The sequence below is a fragment of the Chenopodium album genome, chromosome 16 (assembly GCF_948465745.1).
Source record: "Chenopodium album chromosome 16, dcCheAlbu1.1, whole genome shotgun sequence".
Classification (NCBI taxonomy): Eukaryota; Viridiplantae; Streptophyta; class Magnoliopsida; order Caryophyllales; family Amaranthaceae; genus Chenopodium; species Chenopodium album.
In genome coordinates, this window is record NC_137849.1 from 38731193 (window position 1) to 38748919 (window position 17727).

Below are 17727 nucleotides of genomic sequence, written 5' to 3' on the forward strand. Positions count from 1 at the left end.
GGGTGAAAAAAAAGTGGGCATTTACTTAATATTGATTGATGCAATTCATTTTTTATCACCTTTTGGTACTTGTGGTCCTTGTGGATGTCATACGCCAACTTGTTTGGTTAATTAAAATCTTGAAGGGTAGTTTCAAAGACTTGAGATTGAATTCCATCTATAATAGTATTGTCAAATATGACTTTCTCAGTAGTTTCTCTATTTCAATCTGCAAATCGAGATCATAGCTATGAATTCCCCAACCATGAATACTAGTTTGCCGTTCTATTTGCAATTGTATGTTGGTGTTAGTATAAGCACAACAAATAATACGAAATTTTGAACAAATCATAAAAGCTTTGGTAGCATGCCTTCATAGTTCGTACCGAGTAACAAATATAAGAATACAAGTGCACTAGATAGTAGATACCATTAGTAATACCATTGCATTTTATTTAGTTTGTTCTACATGAACAAGAATAAGCATATCAGATAATTATTAGTGAAGAAGAGGAGAGCTAACTGATAACTTGAGCAGAGTCATATCAATCCCATACCAACACCGCAACCTCCACAGAGATCTATAGACCGATAGTACATATACGAAGTATTTTGTTACTCGACTCCCTTATTTGGATATTCGGTCTTTGTAGCTGCCTCGTATATATGCTCGAAAGCTTTCTTGATGCATGATTCCAGCCTCTGTGAGTCTATGAAGTCCTTTTCAACTGATAATCCTATCCTTACAGTTTGCATGTAACTCATAATCGTTACTAGGAGGCTCTGCAAATCAATAACATTTCTATTAGTGACAGAAAAGGGCCAAAAGGCTGGCTCACGTATTTGGACTGTCGAAACAGAAAGATAGAGAACAGTATGTAATTAGTAACCCATTGGTTGTACGTTTTTTCTTGGTATAAAAGACTCGCAACAAATGTTATCTACTTCGTATACTACGTATATGATTTGCAGGTCTTAGAGATCAATTCTAAATTTTTTAACCAGCTAAGTTAATTGACATTTTTAAAGCTACTAGTAACAACCAAGATAAAGTAGAGGAGAGTACTTGCCAAGTTGCCATATGAAATGGTTAGACTTAGACGTCTTGACATATAAGACACACATAATTGTCGTAGGTGCTAGTGCTATTAATCTATTATGACTTCTTGATCCAAACTAAGCCTAGGCACAACGTTTACTAGGATTGGGCCTACATATTTTTTTTTTTAGAAAAATTGGTACTGGCCTAGACCAAAGCCCATACTGATTAGGTTGCAAAAAGTATTTATTTCCTTCCCTCCCCCCCTCTCTTCCTTTCTTTAGAAAAATACACCAAGTTTAGGGGGTTCTCTCAAAGACTCAAATGTAGAGGTGACCATTAGACGGGGCGGGTCAAGACCAAAAAAAAATCAACCCACTTCTCGGGTTGGGTCTGGTCGGGCCAAGTCTTGGGCCGAAATTTTTGTGCCCAAATTCGTCTAAAATGATCGGGTTTTTTCAGGTCATTTTCGACTAGAAAAAAAACAGCTAAAAATGCATAAAATCGGCTTCCCAAATCCGCCCTTAAAACTTTAACTATACTCTCCCTATATTTTAAAACTTTAACTATACTCTCCCAAAGCCCAAAAGATGTTTATTTAGCATAATTAGTGAATTTAAAACTTTAACTATACTCTCCCCATATTTAAAAAAAAAAAAAAAAACAAAATATATACCTTTTATCCCTTAAAAATTGGGTAATACAAGTTTATCTCTGAGATACAAAATAATTGTTTATCACATGACATTTTCGTAAATAAATCAATAATTTTTTTCTATAAAAATAGGTCCATACAGTAATGATAACTGAATAAAGTTGTTGATTTATTTACCAAATTGCTATGAGATAAACAATTTTGTTCATCTATTATTGCGTACCTGAGGAACGCCTCCAGATACAAAGTACATGCCTTTAATTGGATGATCAGCCAACGTAATTCGTTCAATTGGACCAATCATGTTTGTGATCATTAAGCTTGCATTATTCACAGTTCTATGCATAAATTCAGCTGCTGCCTGAAAAACCAATAACCATGCATGTTTCAATTTATTTATTTATTTATTTTTTTTTTTTATGGTTCTTATTATCAAAGTTTAAACAGTTTTTTTCATCAATTTGTTTCTTGATCAATAAACTTTACAAACTTCTAAAATGAAATAAAAATTAAAGTAATATCTGCATAAAGTTTTAATTTTAATTTTGGAAAAATAATATGGTCAATTTTTTTTATACTTTCTCCGATATTTTTTTTTTTATTGCATCATGAGTAATTTCACGCTTATCAATGTATTACTTTGTCATTCAATATTTTATTTACATAGTATTAATTCTACTTTTGTATATTATAAAAATTTGATATTTAAAAACTGGATCCCACATAACGACGTTTTTCCTTATGAATAAATCATAAATGATGGTCTCACAACATTATTATGTGAATACGGTAAAAATCTTTATAATTCAATAAAAGAAAAACGGAGGAAGTATTATGTACCTCATGACCCCTGCATTTCCTTATGATCTCTAGGCATTGAGCAGTAAGATAGATTGATGGTGAAGTTTTGAAACTGGTGATCTGTTTTCGAGCGTCATAGACAAAATCGAGGGGATCGGAGCATACGTCGTCGTTTAATTCAGGTATCATTATATGCAAGAAACCAAATTGGTTCCCCCATATTTTGTTTTGTGTTTTGTTCATTTGGTCAGTGGACAAATAGCCTTGGACGTTTCTAGTGTTGAGAATCACTATTGCTGTTGATTCCGAGTTGCCGGATTTCGTGTCAGTTGCTCGCATGTATCTTCGAACCCCAAGAAAGATAATGCCTCCAAGAATGTCATTTACAGTCTGCAAGATTTATATATATATATATATATATATATATATATATATATATATATATATATATATATATATATATATATATATATATATCTCGTAATGTCAATAGGCTATGCTCTAGCTATAAACTGTGATCGAAGCATGGTCTAGTTTTAGGTGGATGGCCAACTAGCTATGGATAGATAGCCACGTACGGCTTATTTTTTTGTTTTTAAGGAAAGGTACACAAAAGTTAGGATAATCTTCTTAGTCTCGTACTTATTTTGTCCTTAAATTTTTGCCCCATTACGCTTATCTTTTAGTCACTTTTAAAACTTTCACCTTTAATTGTCATTGTCTATAAGAGTGTAAGAGATAATATAATCATGTAAATCTTTTTTTTTTTTTTTTTTTGATGCAAATCATGAAACTCTTATTAGATTTGTGTCATTGTATATTTTATTAATATCAAGTTTTTATAATTTTTTATGAAAATAGAAACCGTGAAAAGTTAAATGAAAAAAAAATAAATAAATACATAAATTTAAGGAAAAAGAGGGAGTACTACGTACTCATTTTTTGTTTAAAAGGAAAGATACACAAAAGTTAGGATAATCTTGTGAGCCACGTACTATGAAAAATAAAATGAAATATTGTAAAATCATAATCCCAACTTTGGATTATTCTAGAATAATCTGAACCTTAGGGGATGTTTACTTTCTTCAAACCCAATTACCGGTTGAATGGGTTATTATTATTATTATTATTATTATTATTATTTTTTTTTTTTTTTTACTTTTTTCAAAGAGACACGTGTTAAGAGTTTAAAATAACCAAACTTAAAATAATTATCTACAACTAAATTTTAATTTTTAAAAATAAAAATAAATTTAAAAAAAGTTTTTGATTTTTTTTAATAAAAAGCAGGGTTATGTGACTGGGCCACTCCCAGCCACATCACCGCCAGTCTACTATTGCAGCAACCAGGCACGCAACCCAGTCACCACATCAGCTTGTCGTCGCAGCCAGGCAGCAGCCCAGTCACCATAACTTATCGACGATTCTTGCACGCTCCAGCCGCCACCACCACCACTCAAAACTCCATTAAAACCACCCCTTGAACTCTCATTAAAATCGTGCAACTCTAGCCACCACCACCACTTGAAACTCCATTAAAGCCACCTCCTTCACTCCCGAAAAACCCCAAACACTCATCCCCCACCATCGAAAACCCTAGCCGCTAGGGTTTCGGGGTGGGGAAAGGAGCGATCGGGGTTTATGGGAGTGCTGGATCGAAGGGGTTTCCGTGGTGGCTGTGTAGGGGGATAGGAAGGGGTTTCGGGGAAAAGGGGAAACGACAAGGGAAGAACAACGGTTCGGCGAGGGAGGGGCTACGGGTTGGGGCAGTGGTGGTGGAGGTCAAGGTGGGCCGATGGTGGAGGGGTGCTGGTTGGCTGGTTTTTCTGACTTTTGTTTTTTTTTAATTTTTTAAATATATTTTTTAAAATTTTGGACTAATCAGGACCTGACATATATCAAGTGATCTGATATAATAGGTCATTGACTTTATTTGTTGACCTGTTAGGGATTAATACAACAAAGTTAGGATTATTATTTACAATTTTTCCAAAATAAAATGGTCCTGTATAGCAAGAACTAATAATAAATAATAAAATAAAATAAGAGAGGTAAATAACTTACTCCGCCTATCTTTGCTTTGATCAATTTGATTTGATCCAAGGAAAATTCCATATTCGACATCTTCACTGGGCAGAACCCTAAACCGCTATTTCCAGATCTAATGGGTGTCTTATCATCTACTTTGCAAGTACTTTTTAGAAAACTCCATCCAAAATCATAAGCTCCTTTAAAGATTGTAGAAAAAATTCTAGACACCCAACTGATAATAATACTCGTAATATTGTTGTTATCTGCAACTTTGGAACTTGATCGTGTTGATGGAAAAGTTAACGGAAGGGAAGGATCATCTGCTTTTTTTGCACAAGATAACAATATTCCCATCAAAGTGTAGCCATCACCAAGTGCATGGTGAAACTTGAAGATAATATGTGCAATTGCTTTGCTTGTTGGGAAGTTAAGTATATGAACCTCCCATAAAGGCCTATTTCGTGGCAGTTGTTCTTCGTCGATTTTTGTTAGATATTCATCAAAATAATCGTCGTATGATTCGATTGGTAAGCCATTTGGGTGACTAGGAATAATCACATGATCTTCGACGTTCACTTCTACCTTCTTCCATTGTTTTTCTCCTTCATTGTTAGAAATCTGCTTGAAGCAATTTAGTTAGCTACAGTATTTACTAGGAATAAATATTTGCTAGCTACGAAATTAAAATTGCCTTATTGAGTATAGTTTCCTAGTTACGTTACTTGTATTGATGTATTATGATTAGTAAAGATTGCAAGCATGGTAATAAGTGGACTTTGAGAGGATAATTTGCCAAAAACCATCCTCTTAATTTTGTATAATAATTTTCAACAATAAACCTATTTATTATATTATTTTTCAAATTAAAGAAACTCCCTCGAAAGAAAGGGCTTCCTTCCTACTCGATAGGCTGCGCCACCGTTTTTTCGGATGTTGCTCACCGATTTCTGGCCGGTTTTTGCTCGTAAGAATGGTTGACGATCTGGTTTCTCGTTATTCGAAACTCAAATTGGAAGATGGTGGTGGTGGGATTGTTGATCTTGGGGGAATTTCGTCTGGTGAACCCCAAGAGAACCTAGAATTATTACTGGTTGGAAAACTTCTGACGAAAAGGCTTTTCAATGTGGAAGCTTTCAAAAGAACGATGTTGAAAATTTGGGCTCCATCCCAGAAATTGGTAATTAGGGTTTTACGACCCAACTTATTTGCTTTCCAATTCTTTCATTGGAGGGACAAGGAGAAGGTATACAAAGGACGACCCTGGTGTTTTGACAACACCCTCATACTTAGGGATGTCAGTGGGGCGGGTCTAGTAGGAGACCTGCCCCATCCCCGCCATGGGTGATGGGCAGGGGTGGATTTTAAGTAATACCCGCCCCATACCCGACCCATACCCGCATTACACCCGACCCATATCCCATATGTACGTAATAACATACTTTGTATATATATACAGCAAAAAAAAAAAAAAAATTAATGACTTAACTTGAAGTTTCTAGACTTCATGAGAAAAAAAAACCCAACCTTACTTCTCATTCTCAACCCTAGCCGTACTATCACACTATTCTCTCCTCTCTCCTCTCACCTTACTTCCTCTCAAGACCTAATCCTCTGAATCTCGCCGCTGAGTTGTGTGCCGGTCAACTCTCCGACCAACAATCCGATCGCCGGAATATTTCAAGCTCATCCACTTGGTAATTTTTAATACTTTTTTTTTCCCTTAATTTCTTTTTCTACACTTTATGTTCTTTAATCATCGATTAAAATTTTACTAGTTAATTACTAGCTTCATACAACCGTGTTATGGTTTGCTGTAATTTTGTTAATTGTTTTGATATTTTTCATAATATTTGAGATTTTTGGATTTTTTTGTTAAATTTCTTTTTTTGAGGTTTTTATGGGTGAAGTTTGTTATGTGGAGATTTTTAATTTTAGAGATTAGAATTCTGATTTTTTTTTTGCATTGTCAACTATTAATTTCCTTTGATTAAGTCGATCATTCAAATGAGTACTTTTCAAATTCATTTGCTTTGGTTAAATGTGTTCAAAGTTGCTATCTTTTGTGGTAATATGTAAATAGTGTCTTGATTCTTGTATTACAATTGGTAATTGTTGATGTTTCCGATGTAATTGATGGAAGTGGAGAAAGAAAAATTAGATTTTGGATGCTTAAAACTACAAGTTTGATTATTACTTTTAATTAAGTCACATTGTATTTGCAGATTGTGGAGAATTCAAGGATGATGAATATGCTAAATTAGTGGAAGAATTAGAGGAAGAATTTGAAACATGGGATATCGATTCCGGAACAAGTGGAGTTTGCATCGAATAATTCAAGGCGTAATGGATTTCTTATATGTATTTTAACATACTTGTAGTATTTTTAATATTTGTACTTTGGACAATTTGAAGTTACTGTTTTTTTTTTCTTTAATATGTTAAGTATGTACTTTTTATTTGAGCTGTAGGCAGTAGGCCTGACTACTGTAGTACATAATTTTTTTTTTTGAATAGATTTAAATATTTTATTTGTGGTTGATTTCAGGTGGGGATTTGGTGGGGATGGGGCGGAGATTAGGTGGGGCTGAGACGGGGATGGATATCCACATGAGGATGGGGTGGGGATGGTTTTGAAGTTAGACCCGCCGGGGGGGGGATGGGGAAAATTTCCAGACCCATTGTAGGGATGGGGATGAAAATGGGAGGCGGGGATAGGGATGGGAATGCCAAAACCCGCCCTGCCCCGCCCCGTTGACATCCCTACTCATACTGCTGAAAGAGGTGGAGGAGGACGAACAACCGGTACATGTGACCCTTCGAACCTCTTCGTTTTGGTTGCGAATTAAGGGGCTCCCTTTTAATTGCCGAACGAATGACCATGTTAAAGGAATTACCAGGGGGATGGGCGAATTGATGGAGTTGGAGGAGGATGTTTTGGGACTGGATCGATATAGGAGAGTCCGATTGCTAATGGATATGACAAAACCATTGAGACGCTTTCAAAAGATCATTGACAAAAAGGGGAAGGAGGTGACTATTGAATTTGCGTATGAACGATTATCGTTCTTCTGTTTTGCCTGTGGTATAATAGGACACTCTGAGAAGGATTGCTCCACCGTGACTGAAGATGATAAGGAAAAAGGGTTAGAGTGGGGTACTTGGATCAAAGCCTCACCATGGAAAGGGCGCTCAAAAGAATTAGAGGAAGTTAGTGACATTCCCAGTTGCAAGAAGGCTCTGTTTGTAACTAGGAGTAGTGAAAGCATTCAAAATTCTGAAAAGGAGAGGATTTCAAATAGTGAGCAGAGAGAGGGTCTATTTCTGAACAATGTAGGGCATGATGATGTAGTAGGGGATGAGAGTGGGCTGGGAACGAATGCAGAGGTGGAGTATTCCCAGTTTGACAAGAATGTGAGCAGTGTGACCACTTTGTGTTAGGACCGAAGGACCCTAGAGAGAATAATAAATTGGGTAAAAAAGTGAGGAGGGTGGATAAGAAAGAGTACTGGAAAAAGATGGGGCGGAAGGGGCTCTCTCGAAACTTAAAAGATCCTTTGATACTAGCAGTATGGAAGCAGACAAAGGTGGAGGAGACAGTAAGAAATCAAAGTTGAACTTCTTAGACTCTTCAGATTACATTATGTCGGCGGAGGTTGGCGAGGACTAACCCTGCCACTCATCATGAGTATACTATGTTGGAACTGCCGGGGGATGGGTAAGCCCGAGTCAGTTTGACGACTCCGAAAATGGAGTTTGAAAATTTCCCCTGATCTAGTTTTTATTTCAGAAACAAAGATCAGTAAAGAGGCGGTGGAGCAAGTTAAAGGACCCATCGGTTTTACAAATGCTTTTGGAGTAGCGAGTAGAGATAAAGCGGGTGGATTGTGTCTTTTTTGGAGCGAGGATGTAATAAATTGTAGTTTAGTCTCTTATTCACAAAACCATATTTGCGGAGATGTTAAGAAGGATGAGAAGGTGTGGAGGTTTGTGGGCATCTACGGATGGCCGGAAGTTGAAAATAAGTGTCATACTTGGTCTTTTATTAAGCACTTATGTGAGGAATCTCCTCTGCCTATAGTTCTTGGGGGTGATTTCAATGAAATTATCTCTTATGAAGAGAAGGAGGGCGGTTCGAGTAGGGAAAGGAGGGAGCTTGCTAATTTTCGTGAGACTTTGGATGTGTGTGAATTGCGTGACATGGGTTTTGTGGGACAATGGTGGACTTGGGCTAGAGGCAATCATGAAGGTACTTGTGTTCGTGAAAGATTAGACCGGTTTGTTGCTTCTCCTTCATGGGTACAACTTTTTCCTCAAGCTAATGTGGAACACCTTCTTCGCTATGAATTAGACCATACTCCGATTGTCCTTAGAACGAAGGAACATGAGGGAGGAAAAAAGAAAAAGAGACGTAGATTCAAGTTTGAGATAACTTGGTTATTAAATGAGTCTTGTGAAGAGGAAATCCGAAGGGTGTGGGAATCGACTTATGAGCATGATATGTTGAGTAAATTAAGTATGATGGGAAGTAGCCTCATTCGGTGGAGTAGGAAGAAATTCGATGACTTGGGCAGTAAGATTGAGGCAGCAAAAAATGCTTTAAAGGAGGTTCATTAACTAGAAATTTCGAAAGAAAATTGTGAGAGGTGTTCGGAACTGGAAGCTGTCCTTGGTGACCTTCATCGAAAGCATAAGGCGTATTGGTATTTAAGATCACGTGTCTTGGAGGTTAGGGATGGTGATAAAAATACAAGTTATTTCTATCACAAGGCCTCGCAACGGAAAAGCCGCAATACCATCAACAGATGATCATAATTTGACGTTGATGAGGCCATATTCGAAGGAGGAGATTTTTGCTGCACTCCAACAAATGTACCCTTGCAAAGCCCCAGTGCTGGATGGTATGCATGCTATTTTTTACTAGAGATTTTGGCATATAGTAGGAAATGATGTTGTGAACTTTGTTAGTTCAATTTTAAATGGAGATGCTCCCCTTAATGGTGTCAACAAAACTAACATAGCTCTAATCCCGAAAATTAAAGACCCTACTTTAATGTCAGAGAAACTATTAGCCTTTGTAATGTCTTGTACAAGCTTGTTTCAAAGGTTATTGTTATGAGGTTGAATCACATAATCCCAGGGGTTGTTTCAGAAAATCAAAATGCATTTGTACCGGGTAAACTCATCACAGATAATGCTCTTATTGCTTTAGAGTTGTTTCATACGATGAAGAAAAGCCGGGGTCGGAAAGGTACCATTGCATTAAAGCTGGATATGAGCAAAGCTTATGACCGGGTTGAATGGGGTTTTTTGAGGAAATTATTGTTAACCATGGGCTTTGATGGTAGGTGGGTGACCTTGGTTATGGAGTGTGTTACGACTGTGAGCTATTCTTTTACATCAACGGAAGAGTTTGTGGTTCGGTGTCCCCTTCTCGGGGACTTAGGCAAGGATACCCCCTTTCTCCTTACCTTTTTATTTTGGTTGCTGATGCCTTTTCTCATATGTTGATTAATAAAGTGCAGAATAGAGAAATTCATGGGGCAAAGGCAAGTCGGAGCGGTCTTGTGATCTCACATCTTTTGTTTGCAGATGATAGTTTACTCTTTGCTAGAGCGAATCGAAGGGAATGCGTAGTGATAGTTGAGATTCTCAACCAGTATGAAGTAGCATCCGAGCAAAAAATTAATTTTGAAAAATCGGAAGTTTCGTTTAGCAAAGGAGTGAGCGCTGAGCAAAGGAGTGAGTTAATGGGAGTATTAAATATGCGCCAAGTCGAAAGGCATGGTAAATATTTGGGGATTCCGACAGTAGTAGGACGATCAAAGAAGGCCACTTTTAATGCTCTTACAGACAGGATTTGAAAGAAATTGCAGGGATGGAAGAAGAAATTGTTGTCTAGAGCCGGTAAGGAAGTTCTCCTCAAAGCGGTAATTCAAGCAATACTAACATATTTGATGGGGGTCTACAAGATTTCGAGTTCGATTACACACAGTATCAGGGCTGCAGTGGCAAGATTTTTTTGGGGTAAAAAAGATCAGAAACGGAAGATTCACGGGAAATCTTGGGATTTTATGTGTAACCTGAAATGTTTGGGCGGAATGGGTTTCAAGGACCTAGATGTTTTTAATGAGGCGCTTCTCGCAAAACAAGCATGGAGATTAGTACATTTCGAAAACTCACTGTTGAGTAGAGTGTTGAAGGCAAAGTACTACCCCAATGGTACTTTTCTGGATTCATACCTAGGATATGGGCAACTACTCGTGGAGGAGTATATGGGGCACAAAAGCACTGTTGAAAGAAGGTATTTTGTGGCGAGTCGACAATGGTTCGAAGGTTAACATTTGGAGAGACCCCTGGCTTGCTGATGGTGAGGGTCGGTTTGTAACTAGCCTGGAGGTGGATGGTTTAACTCAGGTAAGTGATCTCATTGACCCGGAAACTATGGATTGGAACGTTGATACTATCACTGCTAATTTCAATGAAAGAGACCAACGTTGTATTTTTGCTATCCCCTTGAGTTCAAGAGCTCCGAGTGATACTCTTACTTGGGCTTTTACGAATGACGGACTATACTCGGTAAAGACCTCCTATATGCTGGGTAAGGGCTGCAATCTGGATGATTTTCATCATGCTTGGATTGACATTTGGAGCTTGGAAGCCTCGCCAAAAGTGAAACACTTTTTATGGAGGGTCTGTACTAATACCCTGCCCACAAAAGGCGTGTTGAAGACCCGTCATTTGTTGGAGGATGCAACTTGTTCCTGGTGTGGTATGGCTGATGAGACGAGTTCTCATGTGTAGTTTGATTATGTGCGTGCTGCAGGGCTGTGGGAGGAGAGTGGATGTGCTGATATGTTGCAGGACATGTCGTGTTCAATGTGTGATCTGGTAGTCAGGTGGAAAGTCTCTCACGCAAAGAAATTTCAAAGAGCAGCTTACTTGATATGGCTACTATGGTATGAGCTCAATCAATGGATTTTTTCAGGTAGAATCACACCTAATAGCATAATTCTAACAAGGCTTGAGAGAATGATTGAAGAGTGTGGCAAGTATAACACTATGGTGTACAAGGGTGCCTCTGTGAAGGGAAAGAAAAGCTCAAAGAAGTGGAAAGCCTCGCCTATGAATACTGTTAAGTTGAATGCAGATGCTTGTTTGGCTAGTGAGGGTTGGGTAGGAATGGGCGTTGTTGCGCAAGACCATATGGGGGTTGTCCTTCTTACAGCTACCAGGAGAGTTAAGGCACAATGGCCAGTTGAAATAACAGAGGGAAGAGCTCTCCTTTTTGCAGTGCATCTTGCTTGAAGGTTTGGTTATGAAAATGTCATTCTCGAATCGGACTGTCAAGTATTGATCAACAGGCTTACCAAGGCTGCTATATATTTCTCTGATTTAGACAAAGTGCTAGAAGATCTCTTATCTATTTGCTGCAATTTTAACTCGTTTTTGTGGTCTCATTTAAAAAGAGATGGGAATAATGTTGCCCATAATCAAGCCAAGATCGTTCCTAATGGTGTTGAACAAGTTTGGGTGGATCGCTGCCCTAGGGAGGTTTCCTCGTATGTACTCTCGAACACTTTGTCCCTTGATTACTAATATTGTTCAGCGGTTTTCCTCAAAAAAAAAAAAAAAAAATTCAAATACTTCTTACCAATTTAAATCATGTTTTTTTCACCTTAAAATAATAATATTCTGAAAAATAAGTTTAGTTCAGTAAAAATCATTTTTAATTAGTAACTTTATACTTCGTAATAAAGAATGGGTAAAAAAAAAAAGAGATTTAATTAGTAAAAATAATTTTCATTGGAAATATAATTCTAGTTCAATAAAATTAAATAAAAAAAATCCTAATTTCAGTTTAGTAAAAATAATTTTAACTCAATAATAATAAGGTGAAGCTCAGGAAATTGGGCCTTATATTTTGGATTTCGACATACCCACAACACTTGACATTGACTCCTCTTTGACTCAATTCTCTCTCACTAGCATGGTTGCATGCACCACAACTTCTGCTCAACTTATCGTTATTGATTGCTACTTCTCTTCCTTCCTCAGTCTTACTTTCTCCCCCTTTCACCGCTGGAAGGTGGTTTTCGTGATGGTTTGGATCGAGTTTCTATAGTGGGTGCATGTTTTTGAGGTAGTTAGCTAGGTAGTTTATGGCTAGAGTGGGCTTTTGGAGTTACGTAATTCTGGGGAGGTTGATGACAAAAAAATCTGGCTTCAACCATCACTTTAACTACTTGGTTGTGTTAGTCCTTTGACATGCATGGTTTCAACACTTAGATCGTGTTCACTTTACTTTAAAATAATATTATATTCTATAAAAATAAGTGTGGTTCAGTAAAAATTAGTAATTTTAAAAAATATTATAGAGAATTAGTAAAATTAATTTCAGTTTAGAAAAATAATTTAAGTTTAACAAAAATAATTTCAGTTCAATAAATATAAGGTGGGGTGAACGGGGCGTTAAGAGTTAATATGACAATAATAAGGTAGGTCGTGGGTTCAATCTCAGTCAAACCTCCTTTTAAAGTGAAATATTTAATGCTGAGTTTGGACAGCCCGTGTTACATCTATGTTATTCAAGGCCAAAAGGCTTTCGTATGAGGAGGCCGGACATAGTATTCCATTTTCCTTTGTAATATCAGAATAAAAAAAACAAGAAATATATATTACCATAATAGACGATAGTCTATGGTTTTTGGGAAGGAAGACCTCTCGAAGTTGTGACAAGGAATGTGAAACATCGATGATAACTTCCGATTCCATAATCGTAAGGATATTAATATCTATCACTTTTTTTTTTTGACAAAAGAACTTACAAATAAACAACAAAGAAACTAAAAACGGAAACAAAGTAAATCACGCCGACGCGCCTTCCTTGCCAAACAGTGAGCTTGAGCAACCATAGACCTTGGAACCTTCTGAATATGACACACAACCAAAGCACCAATAACTTCCAAAATCTCTTGCTGAATCCAACATACAGAAATATCTTTGGGAAACTGAGATCGAAGCAGATCCACCACCGAAGAACAATCAGTAAAAATTTGTAAAGAGGAATACCCACGCTGCCTGGCATGGCGTAAAGCAAACAGACAAGCTATCAGTTCAGCCTGTAACGCAGAATTAGAGTTACAAGCCTGCGCCCCACCCCCGAGTTGAACATCAGAAGCCAGATCCAAGAATACCCATCCAGTACCCGCATTATGACTGGCAGAACTCTAGGCCCCATCAAAAGTAAGGCTGACAGAACAAGCATCCGACGCATTCCCTCGAAGAACTGCAGAAGATATATTACAAGAAAACCCAGGAGGAAATGCAGGCGTAATATTAATATCATATCTGAACGACCTGACCTCAGAACACCTATCCACCCAACTAGAAGCTAGATCCATAATACAATTAGGGGAAGAAACTGCAGAACGAAATCTCATAGAGTTCCGAGTAAGCCATAGGGCCCGTAACAAACTAAAAAAACGATCTAACATCAACCAGTCCTTATCATGAAGAAACTTAGAAAGAACCTCAGGAAACCACTCTTCAAAAGGCTGTTCTGGGGACATATTCAAGGCCGATCCACAAGGCTGGTTCTCCCACAAACTCCAAGTAAAAGGACAATCTCGAAAAAGATGAGAAAGAGTCTCCATATCCTTATGACAAAACCCACATTTGGAATCCAAGGGCAAACCCTTCCGAGCAAGCAACGAAGCAGAAGGCAATGCATTATGGATAATCTTCCAAGCAAACATTTTCCACCTTGGAAATAAAGGAGAAGCCCAAAAATGCCTCCACCAACTTGAGTCAAGAACTAAAGGTGATCGGTGATCCCCATTCTCATAACACAAGGACCACACATACGCAGTCTTCGTGGAGAACATCCCGTCCCTAGTAAATTTCCAATAAACAAAATCATCAATTCTTTCCTTAGGCCGTTCAAGGCCCAAAATAAGGCCAGCAGTACGGGGAGGAAACAACCGATGAATCAAACTCGTTTTCCATGCGTTCGAACGCACATTAATCAAATCAGAAACAAAGGATAGGACACCCATCCTGTTCACAGAATCCTTAAACTGAACGTGAACCCCTGGCACCCAACTATCATCAAGAATACTAATGTTGGTACCAGACCCCACTTTCCACACCAAACCATGACAAAGGGTTTGAAAACCCTGTAACACACTACGACAACCCCAAGACGGCCTGACCGTCTTGGCAGTGCCATGAGAAGCCAGCAAAGACGGATACTTTGCTCGATACACCTTGGAAACAAGCAGTTGAGGATTATGCATAAGTCGCCAAGACTGCTTAGCCAGGAGAGCAGCATTAAAACAAATAAATTTCCGAATACCCAAACCTCCCAGCCCCCGAGGCAAATAAAGAGCAGAACAAGGAGATAACGCTATCCCCTTAGAGGAAGGAGAAGAGCGCCACCAAAAACGAGCTAAAAGATTATCAAGTCGATTACAAACCGTAGAAGGCACTTTAAACACAGAGAGGATATGGTTGAAGGAAGCAACACATATAGAATTGATAATAACCAACTTCGCAGCCGCTGAAAGGTGCAAAGAAGCAAAGGATGAAAGGCGCTGAACAAGTTTATCAACCATAGGCTGGAAAACCTGACACTTCCCCCTGCCCATATCAATAGGCATGCCCAGATAAGTACCTAAGGAGCTCCTAGAATCCATACGCAACACAGAAGCCAAATAATCCCTATAATCCGATGGAGTATTAGAACTGAACTTTACAAACGATTTTTGGAGATTAACCATTTGGCCCGAGACAAAACAGAATTTGTTAATGACAGCCATCAAATTGTCGCAAGCAGAAGGCGAAACTCGGAAGAAAAGCAAGGCATCATCAGCAAAGAAGAGATGGGAGATAGGTGGGGCCTTACGGGAAATCTGAAGTCCTCAAACTAAACCAGAAGCCTCGGCACGACTAATCATTAAAGAAAAAATCTCCATACAAAGAACAAAAAGATACGGGGAAAGAGGGTCCCCCTGTCTGGGGCCGCAACGAGGAAGTAAAGTCTGTGACGGACAACCATTAACCAAGACTTGGTAGGAAACCGTTGTAACACATTGCTGAATTATATGAACCCAATATGGAGGGAAACCAAAAGCTCGTAAAACTTGCCACAAGAACTCCCAATTAACCCTATCATAAGCCTTATTCATGTCCAACTTAAGCGCCGCTGAACAGAGTTTAGAAGCCGAGGAATTCATATAGGAAAGAAGTTCATGAGCAAGCAGACTGTTGTCCGACATTAACCTACCAGGAACAAAGGCACTCTGAGATCCTGAAATCAAAGAAGGCAAAAATCTCCGAAGGCGATTCGTTAAACATTTAGCAATACATTTATAAAGAACATTGCAGATACCAATAGGACGGAACTGAGAAGGCTCCTCTGGGTGATCCACCTTAGGCAGTAAAATCAAAAAGGTACGGTTCCATTCCTTAAGAAGATAACCATGGGCAAAAAAGAACTGAATGGCCTCCGTCACTGAGGTACCAACCACTGACCAATGGATCTTAAAGAAGGCTGCATTATACCCATCCGGGCCTGGAGATTTGTCATCACCAATATGGAACATAGCATCTTTAATTTCCATATCAGAAAAAGGTAACATAAGCTCCTGACAAGCAGAGGAAGACAGAGTGGGAAGCTTTAAATCTTCCCAGTCGAGGACCGGAATTTCAGCGGAAGGGGCATGACATTGGTAAAGGTTCGAAAATTGATCAGTTAACATTAGCGAGATTCCAGCCGGATCTGATACCCAATTACCCAAAACATCTTTCAAGATGATTATCTTATTGCGTTGTTTACGAGCCTGTACCGAAGCAAACAAAAATCGAGTCGGAGCCTCACCCAATGCATCCCATTTTACCTTGGCTCGTTGTTTCCAATAAAGAAATTCAACCTGGGCTTGATCTAAAACCTCCTTTCTTGCTGAAATAAAACTCATACGATCTGACTCAGTAGTCAAAGGACTAGATAAAGAGCAAATGGAAGTCTCTATCTTCCTCCAGTCAATACCCCGCGATTTCTTATGAGCAACACACCAGGCCAATAACAAACGACGAATAAAATCCAATTGACGACAAACCGAAAACATCTTAGACCCTTGGGCATTAGCTTGCCAATTGGTACCAATCAGCAAGGAAACTTCCCGAAATAACAAACACCAATTCTCAATCCTATAAGGACGCTTCCTAGTTGAGATACCTGGACTATCACGTAAAATAATCGCCCCATGATCAGAGAATAAAATAGGTTGATGGATAAGCTCAGTCTCAGGAAAAGACTCCAACCATTTCCTAGAAGCATAGGCCTTGTCAAGACGCTCGAAAATCGGGTTATCTAATTGGCCATTAGTCCAAGTGTAAGGAGGTCCCGAAAAAGGTACATCCATTAACTCCTCATTTAATTTCCAATCCAAAAAGTCCTGACGACCAGGAATATTAAAAGACCCACCAACTTTTTCTGTCAAGTATTCAACTTGATTAAAGTCTCCTAGTAAAATAACATCGTCAACTGTCCTAAGAATAGCATAAACCTCATCTAAAACAGAACTACGATCAGAAATGTGAGGTGATCCGTACACAAAAACTACATTCTTTACTACTTGACCAGGAACATGGATTTCACAAAAGATTACATTAGGTGAAACTGAAATAGGAACTACCTTAAGGGGAGCAAACCAAAATACAACTAAACCCCCACTAAGCCCATTAGCATCCATACCACAAAATCCACTAAAAGCTAAAGAGGACAACTTTTGTACAGCAACAGTAACAGTAGTAATGGTTTCAACTAAAAACATAATATCAACACCATAAGAGTGGACTAACGAGGCAATATACGGAACCTTAGGGGAGTCCGCTGCTCCAAGACCCCTACAGTTCCAAGCTGCCACATTCATAACAACCGTGGTGGCCTAGACCGGGGAGCCACCGATCCCTCAGAAATTGAACTTAAAACACTACCCAAATGGTGTTGACTTCTCTACGTTTTTTAAAAGCGTTAAGACACTGCAAAAAAGGAGAAATACTACCCTCACCACCTAAGTGTGCCGTTGAAATATTCTGCACTAAAACAGACTTTGTATAGGGCCAAAATTCCTTAACCCCGAACCTCATTTTATCACAATTCTTAATTAAGTTGAGATTCAAAGATCTTGTGCCCTTTACTAAAGGCGGTGAAGAAGGTTCA

At 38.5% G+C, this 17727-nt stretch overlaps 1 protein-coding gene across 1 annotated transcript; it reads right to left on the bottom strand.

Annotated features, from left to right (window-relative positions):
• Positions 1–309: 309 nt before the first annotated feature.
• Positions 310–13277, bottom strand: LOC145585251 (wax ester synthase/diacylglycerol acyltransferase 4-like). The gene is made up of 4 exons (XM_081641968.1): positions 13185–13277; positions 2514–2864; positions 1897–2034; positions 310–762 (listed from the first exon to the last, which is right to left on the bottom strand). Exons 1-4 carry the CDS (start codon positions 13275–13277, stop codon positions 595–597), a joined length of 750 nt encoding a protein of 249 aa, XP_081498094.1. The 3' UTR covers positions 310–594.
• Between the last annotated feature and the right edge of the window lie 4450 nt (positions 13278–17727).

What these genes read in the sequence shown, in the direction of transcription:
- LOC145585251 (XM_081641968.1), bottom strand. Translation starts at nt 13,277, where the DNA reads ATGGAATCGGAAGTTATCATCGATGTTTCACATTCCTTGTCACAACTT. An exon ending in ATAGACTATCGTCTATTATG is followed by an intron (nt 2,865 to 13,184) that starts GTAATATATATT and finishes TAAATCTTGCAG; the next exon opens with ACTGTAAATGACATTCTTGG. An exon ending in TATCTGGAGGCGTTCCTCAG is followed by an intron (nt 763 to 1,896) that starts GTACGCAATAAT and finishes ATTGATTTGCAG; the next exon opens with AGCCTCCTAGTAACGATTAT.